The following is a 12,555-nucleotide window of genomic DNA, read 5'->3' as shown; positions in this document are numbered from 1 at the left end:
GATTTTCGTTTCAATCAGAGAACGTATGGTGCGGGCTGGGCTTCCACCATGCCTCCCCGTCACGCCACCCAATAGAAGACGCAAGCCCCTAAAGAAGTCAAGGTTCTTCCCCCTCACGGAGCCAAGTTCCAACTCGACCGACCGCCACTAGAAGGAGGCATTGCATTCTGTTAGCTACTTATAGCATACCTATAGAGAACATCTATCTAGGCAACCCTCTTCTCTATCCTACCTCGCCTGCCATGCAGAGCGGGAGCATTTCAGATTCTTCCGAATTCCAAGTATAAATTCATATCGAAGAGTCTTAGACTATCCTTTTTCTTGTCCATCCATTCATCGTGCGTGGCCAATTCAGTTCCTTCCATGACTTCTCTTCCATTCTGAAACCTGGCCAAGAATGTCTTGCTATTCTAGAGGTAGCTAACGCGTAATGGACCTCCCTCTCCAACTAGCAGTTCGTTGTCCGGATATTGGATATCCAGAAAGAAAGAAGGTTGAAGTTTCATTCTTACAACTCTCTTTTTGAAGCAGATAGTTCACAGTGCTCATTCTGACTGGGGAACACCTATATGGGTATGCCTATTTTTTTCAATCTATTATTGATAATAATTTTATATCTTTTTGTCAAATTTTGTATTAGTACAGCCGTACTGTTGATTACTCCAACGCTTTGGGACTGGAGCTTGGCTTGGTGTGGCCCTTTTTTCATTTCATTTCTACAATTAATGGATTTTATTCTGTCTGCAATGGAGAACCTGCCTCTTTCCATCGGAAGCGGTGGAAGCGGCGCAGGCCCTTCGCAACGACCGCTTATTGATCTAAACCTTTCTCCTGCTCCGGAGCCGGAGCCTGCCCTACCTTCGGAACTTTCGGAGGAGGAAAAGCGGGAACAGAAAGCGGCGGCACGCAGCAAAAAAGTAAAGGAGTTGAAGCTAGCTCTTTCATTCCATTGCCCAACAGCAAGTTTCTTCGGCTAAGTGCATCGGCTACTTTATGGCACCCGATTTATGACGGATCAAGACATTATACTCTGGAAGTTGTGAGACCCAGTGAGCATGTCGTGCGGAAATAGTCTTTTGCGAGCTGAGGTATTTGAGGGCCTCATGATCAGTGTTGAGAATATCAGGTAATGACGCCAATGTCGTAGCGCTTGCACTACAGCGTACAATTCAATGTCATATGTCGGATAGTTCCGACGGGGCCCATTTCATTTCTCACTAAAGTAGGCAATAGGACGACTCTCTTGACTAAGGACTGCACCTATCCCAACATGAGAAGCATCGCAGTCTACTTCAAAGATCTTGGAAAAGTAAGGTAGTGCAAGAACTGGATCCTCTGACATTTTCTGCTTAATCAGTTGGAATGTCTTTTCTGCCTCTAGGGTCCATGTGAGCTAACCATTCTTACAACCCATCTCGAGTCTTGAAAGCCGTCTTCCATTCATCACCTGGTCGGATCCGAATTTTGTGGTACCCACTTCTGAGATCTACCTTCGAGAAAACGCGTGACCCATAAAGCATATCTACAATATCTTCGAGTCGAGGTATGGGAAAACGGTATTTTTTGGTAATCTTATGGATTGCTCGACTGTCAACGCACATGCGCCATGTCCCATCCTTTTTTGGCGTTAGTTAATAGGGCAGGAACGGCACAAGGAGACATGTTTTCTCGGACCAGTCCCTTCTTTATCAATTCTGTGACTTGCCGATGTAGTTCTTCGTCTTCCTTCGGACTCATCCTGTAATGGGCCCAATGTGGAAGACTAGCTCCAGGTACTAAGTCAATTTAGTGTTGAATGTTCCTCATTGGGGGAAGCCCATGTGGCAATTCCTCTGGCATAATTAATGTCGCTAAATTCAGCGAGTATGGGTTGTAAAACGTCTGGGACAGGCGTTGGATAATTCTCCTCTTTAGCAAGCAACAAGCACATATATAGTGCGGCTTTCTTCACTCTCCGTTACGAACTTCTGTGCCGTCAAGAATTTAGGGTCTTTGGCCTTGTTACTCCCGTTTCTCCCCAAATCTTTCGAAAGCAAGAGAGTTATGTGGATTCCATCCTTATCAAATGAATAGGTATTTGGCCGAGCCTTATGGGTAACATATCTATTATACAACCATTGTCGGCCTAGCAATATGTGAAAAGCATTCATTGGTGCAACATCACACCAAACTTCATCCTTATACCTTTTCCCAATAGAAAAAGTGACAAGACATCTGGTATTCACAGGTACTTCACCACCTTTATTAAACCATTGGATCCGGTATGGGAGAGGGGACAAAGTGGAGCTCGACCGTAGGGAGAGGGTGCTTTTGCTCCTTTAGTTTTCACTTGTCGACCATTTCTCGAGAAACAAAGTTCTCGCTGCTACCCCCATCAATTAGGATCGTACACACCTTGCCACCTGACGTGCATGTGGTACGAAAGATGTTGTGCCGGAGCCATCGGTCATCTGATGGTACTGGAGAGGTAAGTAGGGTACGTTGAATCACCATTACTTCCCCTACATCACCTTCAAGAATCTCTTAGTCCTCATATTGAGGATCTGTCACATGTGCCTCAGCTACGGGCTCCTCCTCAAATGCAGCTTCCTCGTAATTTTTATCTTCAACAAGTGTCACCGGTTTTCCAGGGGCTTTGCTTGGACATTGGAAGGCTATGTGCCCTGGTTGTTGACATCTATGGCAGACACCAAAAGGGCCTCGATTTGGCAGATTTTCACGCCCGAGGATTCCTTTCCCTGTATTTGGATTTGTCGCAGGGGTTGTTGGGGCGGAAAACAGACAGCCCTAAATTCATATCCGTGCTGGACAAGGCTTTCATTCTCTTGTATTTTGACTCAGAAAGAGATATGGTGAAGGTGTGGTTAGTGCGCCGGCCCGGCTAAGAAAAAAAGAAAGACGGAAGGGCGAGGTTTGGAACCCTCAAGCAAGACATGATCTACATAATAAAACATCATAGCGCCTAGAGATACAGGTACGGTTCATCGCGTTACTTATCCAAGCGTGTTGCCGGATAGTCGGATATGCCGTACTCTGATTTTTATGAGGTTAGGAACCATTTGCTGTTACCAGCATTACTCATTATTAGGAAACGCATTCCCGTTTATAGATTTTAAGGTTAGAGTGACACGTTGTCGCTTTCGCTTTAATAATTAATGATATGGAGTCATGCAAGGAGCGCGATTTACTAATATAATAATAAGGGGTTTTCACCATCTATTTCTGCCGGAACTCTTCCTGAGTTTCCCTCCTAGCGAACGGGGAAAGCTTATCCCTCACTCGCATTCGCCTAATCGAGCAGAACGCCACTCGGCGATCATCCTACAACTGGTCCCGCCTATAGTTATATAGTGTCGAACACACATAAGTATAGATTTTTTTGTCCTTACGACGGTTGTCAAAGACCGGATCTTTGCACTTCGCGACCCTATCCGAGTATGTGCTTAGTGCAACGCCTCATAGAACAATGAAGTAATGTATCCATACGAGCTCCGGCCCTCAGCAGCTCGAATACAAAATAAACTTCTTCATTTATGTTACCTATTGTGGACCTTCAACGTTTCAAAGATAGGACTGGGAGACTCATAGAAGTCTTCTATTTAAGCATAGTCCTATATGCCATGAACTAAATGCGAGGAGAGGAGGAGAGAGAGAGAGGACCATTCCCTCGCCCACCCGGGATCAGTGCATTCCTCATTCAACTCGGAAGAATAGCCTTCTCTTATCCCATAGCCTTACCTTAGCCCTTGCAGTCTCTTTCTCTTTACAAACACGAACCGTCGTCAGGTGGCAGGCTATTGAACCACTAGAAGGGGGAACTGCTTACAAATAGAAGGAGTCAGTCCTCTTTATTAGACTTTGCCGTAGCTAGCCTGACCATTGCAAGAACTCTCCTTAGCTGCTGACTTAGGTCGAAGTGAAAGATTTGGATAGGCTATCATGAACGTAGAAGAGATTGAAGACTTGTTACACCCAATCCGACGACTATTATGACTCTTCCCCTAGGTCTCACCCTTGCCCTAGACCTAACAGCAGGAGCTGAAACTGGTAAAGGACTTTCATCTTCCTACTCCTATAGCGGAAAGCAGTACTCTTCACTTAGTCACTTCAAGAAGTATGGAATCTGACCTGTCTTTATCCGAAGTCATGATGTTACTTTAACAGATGGAATTCTTTTTATCTGCAATAAGGATTTGATAGATTCTATTCCTTACCCCTCGGAGTAGTGTTTAGGCATTCAAATCTTTTGATGCTTTTACAGCTAACCATGGACTCCATTTTATTCTATTGATAAGGAAGGACTTAGGAGAAATGTAACAGGCCTCCAGATTGAGGCGCCAAAAGTGTGATCCTAAGGCAGCCATTAATCAGTCTCACTCAGCATGTAGCTGAGAGGGTGTACACAGCAGATGAACCCTCCCATTCAGTACGAAGGAAGAAAAGCAGCAGAAGTGGGAATCAGTAATGACAAGACCTGTGACAGTGTGGATTTACATATTTTCTTTCTTCCTTATAGAAAGAATACATGCCCGACTGTAGGAATTTCTTTTATAGATGAGGGGAAGCCTTTAAGAGATAGGGGTGGAACGGCATGTCATTTACTGTTAGCTGTTAGCCTTTCTAGCGGCTTTCCTATCTTTTGTTTGCAAAGCATTCCTCTAGCAGCCAATCTTGCTTCGCCCTACAGGCCTATGCTCTATGCTATGATCGATGGTCCTCTGGCGTCAAACTATTCAACAGTAACGCTCCTTTATTCGCCTGTAACCTCTCTTTCTCCTACTCTTTCAGGGCCTTCGCCTTCGGCTTCCGCTTTCAGACAAAACTAGTAGGAAATGAGCTACGATTGATAGAGATGGCTTTTAAGGGGAACAACAACTAGGCATAACATAAATGGCTCTAATGGGAGTTGACGTATCCTCGATCTTAAGCCCCATCCCATAGGGTTCGACTTGACTTCAAGAGCTAGAAGAGCTACGAGCTGAGGTTGGTCGTAGATCTCGTCTAAGGCTTCTGAGTGGTTATTCCTTTACTTTATAGGATTAGCTTTCTATTTTCTTGTTCTTACTTGAAGTTTGGAAAAGATAGATAAGGACAGAATGTATTCTATCTCTCAAGCTCGGTCATTCCTTCTTCAATCTTTCCCTCGGCAAATCAGATTTGGCTCAAGCTCAAGATGAACTAGACAACTAACAGAAAACTTTTTAAGTGAAATAGATAGTCCAACCAAGGTTGCTTATAGCAAGCACTCGGCCTTAAGGCAGGTCAAGGGACCAGTTCTTCCTCCGAAATGACCCCTATCTGAGAAGCGCCAATCACTATTGTAAGAAGTGGAAAGCCAGGTTGCCTTCCGGCGAGAAAGAAAAAAAGGCTTTTCACACAGGACATAAGCGCTCTTGGTGGGTTAATAAATCATTAAAGACTGGTGCAGCTTCGGCGTGAGCTCGAACGTGGGATTTACTCCTCTGTCGCCAAAAGCTTCGATCTTTCCTCCTTCAACCCGCCTACCTTTCCCCCTCGCCCAACAAGCCTTCAACTGGATCAATCTTCGGGGACTGTATTCAGTACCAAGGTGATGGGTGTTTTTAAATTCCCAGAAACGGAAACCGGAAATCCTGCACCGCTCGAAGCCCTTTCTATTCTATCTTAGGACATCGGACATAAAAACTTGAATAAAAGAGAACTTAAATCAAGTAGATAGACTTGTACTAAGTGATCCGCCTTTGAAAGGCGTTATAGAGGCCCAGTCGCTAGCTGCCTAAACTTTCGAATGATCATCATCAGAATCATTCTAACCGGGCAGGTGTCAGACTCTGCTGAGGGAGTCAGGTGGACACTCCTCAGCCCGCGGTTTTGCGAAAGCAGCGTATCTAGGAAGGGCGGAGTTTCAAGTTGGGTCGAAGGAGGAAGGCAACTCTTTCAAGACAGAGGATTGGCCCTCCTTTCTTCGATGCGTACCAGCTCCGGAACGGAGTAGTCCTTTTCCCGCCCATTTACTTAGGAACCTAACTGGAGCTACAGATAAAATTGGCTCTTCAGTCCTGAACGAATGGAATGGACTTTCCTTCTTTTTAGCTAACCTTTCCGCTGGAACCTCTCTTTCGGATCCCATGTCAAAAGAACGCCGATCTTGAGAAAGGAGAAAACTATAAAATGTCTCAGGGGCTAGCCCCCCTTCACAGAGCGTATCGAACCGAACACTTGTTCTTATATTTACCGAGGAATTGGATCCTAAGAGATAAGCATAGGAGCTTATCTCATCTTGAAGTGTCTCTTAACCCCCTTGGTTTCGGGGTGGACCCTTTCACTCTATTTTCTTGGAAAGAGCAATAAGAGAAAAGATGATAATGTAGATAGAGCCTTCCAAGGAAAGTTTCCGAATAGGAAATATGCTAGCTATGCTCATCAAAGTACCAGACTTGATCATGTCTGTTCCACTTGTCCTAAAATCAAAGTACAAGCAACTCTTCCTCAATGACGAAACGGAATGTACTGGATTTTTAGCAGGTAAACTGGGTGGGTGCTAACTCCAAGATGTAGCAAGCAATCAGTACACGAATTCACGCTGGAGTCGTATCCACTTATGTGCTTGTTCATCGGCGTCGCCCCGTGAGGAGAAAAGAGAGTAGTAGGCCGGTGTAGCTTCAACCTTCCCTTTTGTTGGTTGTTGACCAACGGAAGGGAAGGGATTTTCTTTTTCTCATTGCTTGGGACAAGTAAAGAAGGCGGCTTACTAGCTAGCGAAGCGACTCAACAACAACATATCGTTAGAAAGAACGGACTCTTAGTCATCCGAAGGAAGAAAGTACCTTTGCGAGCGAAGCGACTTCTCCAATAACAATAAGTAGTTAACCCGCGATTTCCCTTCTAACCCCTAGGAAGGGGCATACTGAGCAGATGAAGCAATCATCAGAAAGAGTACCCATCTTCTGCTGGTCCTCAATGGGACGGAAACTGCTAAAGACAAGCAAAAACCAAAGGATGAGCTTTCTTTCATCGGACTAATGTATCTACAACTACATCCCCGAGCGGTATGTTATAGAAAGGGAAAGGAAGGCCTATCTCCAGAGTCGAAGACAGGATCTCTTGCTACCTTCTTTCTCCGAGTGAGCGGGATTGCTATATGCTTAACACATGCAAGTCGAGTCTTCTAATTCTGCGGCATGGTTTAGTTGGGCTCGCTACCTCTCTCGTTTTAGCCCTAAAAAAAGAGAAGCCTGTACATACAAGGGGTTTCCTCCTAGACGTAGGGGTGAAGGAACCTAAGCCAGGGAAAGCCCTATTCCTAACGGGATCTGCCCTACGCTTGCTTTCACTCGCCGCTGCTGCCCGCAATGACCGCTCTTAAAGCAAGAAATGAAGAAGTTCCAGGCTTGAAAGGAGGCGTTGAAAGATCGGAGGAATAGTGAAAGAAAGAGAAGGGGAAGAAGCGGGGTAGAGGAATTGGTCGACTCATCAGGCTCATGACCTGAAGACTGCAGGTTCGAATCCTGTCCTCGCCTAATCAGTGGAACATTATTCACCGGGATACAAGGCTGGTCCCAACCCGTCTACCAATGTCATTTCATGAAGATGGACACTGGCTTGGGGGCGGGCGCCTACCGACATATAATCGGTACAGCCGCTATAGAATCTTCTTACTATGAATAATCGTTCCACCCTATTCTCCGCTCTACTACGATTAGTGCCTCTAAAATGGCAGAGAATTTTTGAACACTCTCGTATGATCAAGTATTACTTCGTACTCCGAAGATTTAGGAAGAAAGTCTTCTTATTGGGCAAACAAGGTACTCTTTTTAAGAAATCGATGCCTTTCCTCTTTGTAGCAACAGTGTCCAGTCTTTTCTATCTTCTTTGTCTGAAAATCGGTTTGATTTGCTTCACCTATGCGAATTTCTACCAATTCTTATTTTATTCATCAAAGCTCATCCTCGGTTCGATTTCTTTCATGCCTTACTGGAAAAGGTTGGGTTCTCTCTGGGCATATCCTTTGCTCTAAGAGGGGTGGGCTGCTGCTGCTCAGCAGGGCTTGCCTTGACAGTAGCCTTTGCTTTACGAGCGGTGCTCACAGGCGAGGGCTTAACTAATATGATGGCTCCCTCAGGGGGTTCCTCCAGCTGGAAGGAGGACACCCGTGAAATCGATATCTTTCTGGAGTCTTCTTGGGAAACAGATCAATACACGCTCAAATAAAAGAGCTTGTTCAGGTCCATTGTGAAAAAAAACCCTGTAATAGGGGGCTGTCCCGCTTTCCCGAGCAAGACGAAGTGTACGCCCAGGGGGCAAGGAACTTGATGGGGGATTTGGAGATCTCTTCGGAGATGGATACAAACACCCTCCGAAGCTGGGACGAAGCCGTCCAAGACCCAGCTCTCCTGAAATCCCTCATTAAGGATCACTTCCCCGATTAGTGAAAGCTATGAGGGATGGTCGACTTTGAAAGATGGAAACCGGGGAGTTGGCTGATAAAGATGGACAGTAAGGATCGCGTAATATTAATTTGTCGGCCTCGTCATCGAAAGCGGCTTCCAATTGCTCGGAGATTCTCAGCTATATGGGGGGCTTGGATGGTGAGCAAAAACAATTGATCAAGAAGTTGGTAAACTTTCGCATGAAAGAAGGTAAAAGAACAAGAGTTCGTGCTATTGTTTATCAAACTTTTCATCGCCCAGCTCGAACTGAACGCGATGTAATCAAACTTATGGTTGACGCCCTAGAGAATATAAAGCCCATATGCGAAGTGGAAAAAGTAGGAATAGCAGGTACTATTTATGATGTCCCTGGGATTGTAGCCAGGGATCGTCAACAAACCTTAGCTATTCGTTGGATCCTTGAAGGAGCTTTCAAACGACGTATAAGTCACAGGATAAGCTTAGAGAAATGTTCATTTGCTGAGATACTGGATGCTTACCGAAAGAGGGGAATTGCACGTAAGAAAAGGGAGAATCTTCATGGACTGGCTTCCACCAATCGAAGTTTCGCGCATTTCAGATGGTGGTAAAGTGAGACCACATAAAGAGCTCTTCCTCATTCAGTCAGATTATTCAGTAAGATATGGTTCCTTTTTCCTTTTTGTTTGAATCTTCATATAGAAAGCCGGCTTCCTCATACTCCTCTCTTCATTCATTGAGTTGGAGGAATCCATAGGAGGCCCGCCCGTTATGCATTGCATGAAAGAACCTTTCTTTGTATGACTTCTCTTTTGCCTCAGGTCGAATGAATACGAAAGGGAGATCAATAAAAAAATAGGCCATGAATGAAGAAGTAGTGGGCCTTTCACCCTCTTTCTAGTGACTCGGGGAGCTGATCTGATAAATGCACTTCAAAGGGAGGGAAGCTAGGTTTCCCATGTTGGTATGGCCGGGCATAAAAGATTTTGAAGTTAGGTCAAAAAGAAGAGGTAGAGAGAGAGAACAGAACGGAACCGATAGCCCTGAATTATGTCAGGGCAAGAGAAAGAAAAGTAAGGACTCTCGTTTTCCGCATACGCATATAGGCTGTGAAAAAGAAAAAGAAGTAAACTTTTATAATTTTATAATAGAGAAAGAGAGTGATTCGTCTACTTTTACTTCGAGCGATGGGAGCGAGGCGGCAGATAGGGAAAGAGCGTCGTCGGAAATGAAGCTCGAGATAGGGAAAGCAAAGATGCATATTCGTCAAGCAGAAAGAAAGGAGTCAACCGCATATAGGGAAGAAGAAGTAAGCATCCCCCGGAACAATAGAAGAAGAGAAGGATTTGTTGACCTGGGAAAAACATATAGGCTGAGAAAGCTTACTCAACTACAAGACAAGTCTGAGGACAGAAGCTTTAAGAGCTTTAATATTAATAGGGGATTTCCACCGAAAGGAAAGGCTTCTTATCTTAATAGGAAGAAGGGAATCAAGCCCGATAGCAAACTCAACTCCTCTTTACCTTCCTATTCGACAGCCGAAGGAGGAGGGTGGCAGCATCAATCCCTGAGTCCTTTACTTATATCCCCAATGAAGGTAAGCAACTCGCGTTTTATAATATAATGATAATGATTGCAATAATATTGGTCCTTAGACACGCTTGTATCGCTTACAGGTGCTAGGGTTGAGCCAGAAATTTTAAAATCTGTTCCCGGGCCCGCACCAGAAGAGGGGACTTTACAACCGGAAGTGCAACAAAGGCAGCTCGTGAAGTTGCGAAAGAAGAAGTCAGCATCCAGAGCCCTTGTGAAGCGACAACCATACAAAGAAAGTTGGTGTGAGGTTGTTTTTTGGCAAACAGAGGCAAGCTCCAGCGACGGAGAGTTCATCGACTTCCTCTCCTTCTTCTGATAAAGAAGTTGCTGATGATGTCGCCGAGAGATCACCAGAATAAGAGCAGGCTGCAGCGACTGAAAGTGACAAAACAACTAGCTCTTCTGAAAAGGGTTGAGAAAGTACACCAATAACCGGGGAGTTTGCTTCAACCCCCGAGAGGTCATCTTCCTCTAATAGGGATATGTCTTCGGCAGCAGGAGAGCATACCATATCTGCTACAAGAAGCGAAACTGGCCCTAGTATGCCGGCTTCTTCTGAACCTTCTCATACCAGGGCACCAATTAGCATTAGCTCAGGGAGCGCTTCACAATTCAGCTCCGAGTAATGTTCCTTGGCTAGATGACACAGCTTCAGGGGAAAGAATGGAATGCGTCAACGGAAGGGAAGCACCCGTTTTGAGCTGCTTAGAGAAAGCAATAAATAGATGCTCTGGGGAAATCTGCACAATGATATCCTTTTTGAGCATGAGGATATATCCGAGAAAGATGCACCTAGAAGCACGGGGTGACTCACGAGAGACGGCGGGAAAGCATTTCCAGCCAAAAGCATGTGTGAGCAGGAGCCCGGTGAAAAGGGGAAGAGCTGGATGGGGGAGATATTACCCCCCTAAGAGGTGCCCATAGATGAGAGATGAGAAAGCAGTCATGACTGCATCGGCCCGAGGGATCGGTCGGAAAATACAGCAAGAAATGCCTCTCGTACTACGGCTTCTCGTACCCAGCCAAAGGCCAGAGAAAGCCGTGATCCATGAGTTTCCTCCGTTAATCGTTCAATATTGCCTTGCCTCGCCTCGCCTTTAGGTTAGGCAGAGTCTAAGATATGAAATTCTATATACGAATAGGGCTGGCTGGTCCTAACGTCTTTCATCTCCCGGCTAAAGGGGCTTCTTCGAAGGGTGCAGACGTTGATTCCTGCCCCATTGTCAACCACTGTTCGTCTAATCCTGCTGTCTCCTCCCTATCGTACGTAAGTTCGGAGGTTTCCGAGTGATATTGAATGGATTCCACCGCGCAAGAAGACTACCGCTCTTTGGAGAACAGAACTCCATTAGCCAATGAATATATAGGTTAACGCCCGGAACCAATCATTGAAGAAGCAGCAGCCGAGAATACCTGTAATTGACCCCCTTCCCCTTGGCCTGTAGATAGCATTTATACTTTTCTGGGATTTCCTTCGCACCTTCTAAGGCTATAGGCTTGCTTCTTTCAACGACCGGCCACTCTACTGAATTCCTGACAGCAAACGAGCGGAATACTTTACCCGAGTAGGAGGGAAATGCAACGAGCACTAGCGCGCTTCGGCCTTCGAGCCTACGCTTGCTTTACGCGAGCAATGAGGATGCGCGTTACTAAGGCTTTAGGCTTGAGCTCTTGGAGTTGCTTGTTTGCTTGTTGGGAGTCTGCTGTTTCCCATGCTTGTCTTTGTTAGCGATCGAACCATCTCGAAAGCACTAGGATCCGGATCTGTCTTATTGACCGGCTTTTAGACTTTGAACTGGCAAGTGGCAAGGTACGGTTGGACGTGCCCGCGAAACCATATGATAATGTAGAGTAGGCTAGGCTTGGAGATGAACATCTTAAGTTTTTTATTCAAAATATGAAATTTCCTGCTCTTCTGTACTTCACTTCTGGTAAGTCTCATCGGTCTTCTGGCAATATCCGGCATATAATCGATTCTTTGACCGGCTTTGGTCGAGCAACCGAAACATTTCTTGAACGGCCACAGCCTACATAACTCGTCTCCCTCTTTTCAAGGAAGTGAGTATCAGACCGTATGTAGTTATCGGTCCTTTTTATACAGTTCCTGACAGGTGCTTTTGTGGCTCTTCACTCCAGCCCTGAAGTATTCTGTGAGCCCAATCTGTTTAACGTGGGCCCTCCATTATGAGAGTTAAGTAAGGAAAGAAAGTGGTGAAGACTATACCACCCATCTCAGCCACTTCATACTAGGGGGCATAGTTGATTAAATTGATGAAGTTAAAAAGCTCTTCGAATAACCAACTAGTGGATCCACGTAAAATCATATCATAATAGGAGATACCCTGGCATTTGAAGAGCTTCGTTTCCCATTACAGCGCGAATAAGATCAGGTATGCTCCACTCCGGAGGTAATTGTGTTCAACCAACTCTGCGGATTTTTCGCAGATTTCATGAAATAATCGGTCTAACTCAGGTGGAGCGCTTTCCGCGTCCGACCTAGTTGAAGAAAGAGTCGAAGAGCTACTTTTTGAAGGGAACGAAAAAGGATCACTATGCATAAATCGTAAATCAC

The 12,555-nt window shown here is 45.3% G+C and overlaps 1 protein-coding gene and 1 non-coding gene across 2 annotated transcripts; both read left to right on the top strand.

Annotated features, from left to right (window-relative positions):
* The first annotated feature begins 7,425 nt into the window (after positions 1-7,425).
* Positions 7,426-7,499, top strand: trnM-CAU. Its single transcript has one exon. It is a non-coding gene; the product is annotated as a tRNA-Met (tRNA).
* A 1,052-nt stretch (positions 7,500-8,551) lies between these two features.
* Positions 8,552-8,998, top strand: rps7 (ribosomal protein S7). Its single transcript has one exon. It carries the CDS (start codon positions 8,552-8,554, stop codon positions 8,996-8,998), a length of 447 nt encoding a protein of 148 aa, YP_009676242.1.
* The last annotated feature ends 3,557 nt before the right edge of the window (positions 8,999-12,555 follow it).

The sequence above is a fragment of the mitochondrial genome of Camellia sinensis (genome assembly GCF_055761805.1).
Source record: "Camellia sinensis mitochondrion, complete genome".
NCBI classification, from domain to species: domain Eukaryota; kingdom Viridiplantae; phylum Streptophyta; class Magnoliopsida; order Ericales; family Theaceae; genus Camellia; species Camellia sinensis.
This window is presented reverse-complemented; position numbering and strand designations above follow the sequence as displayed.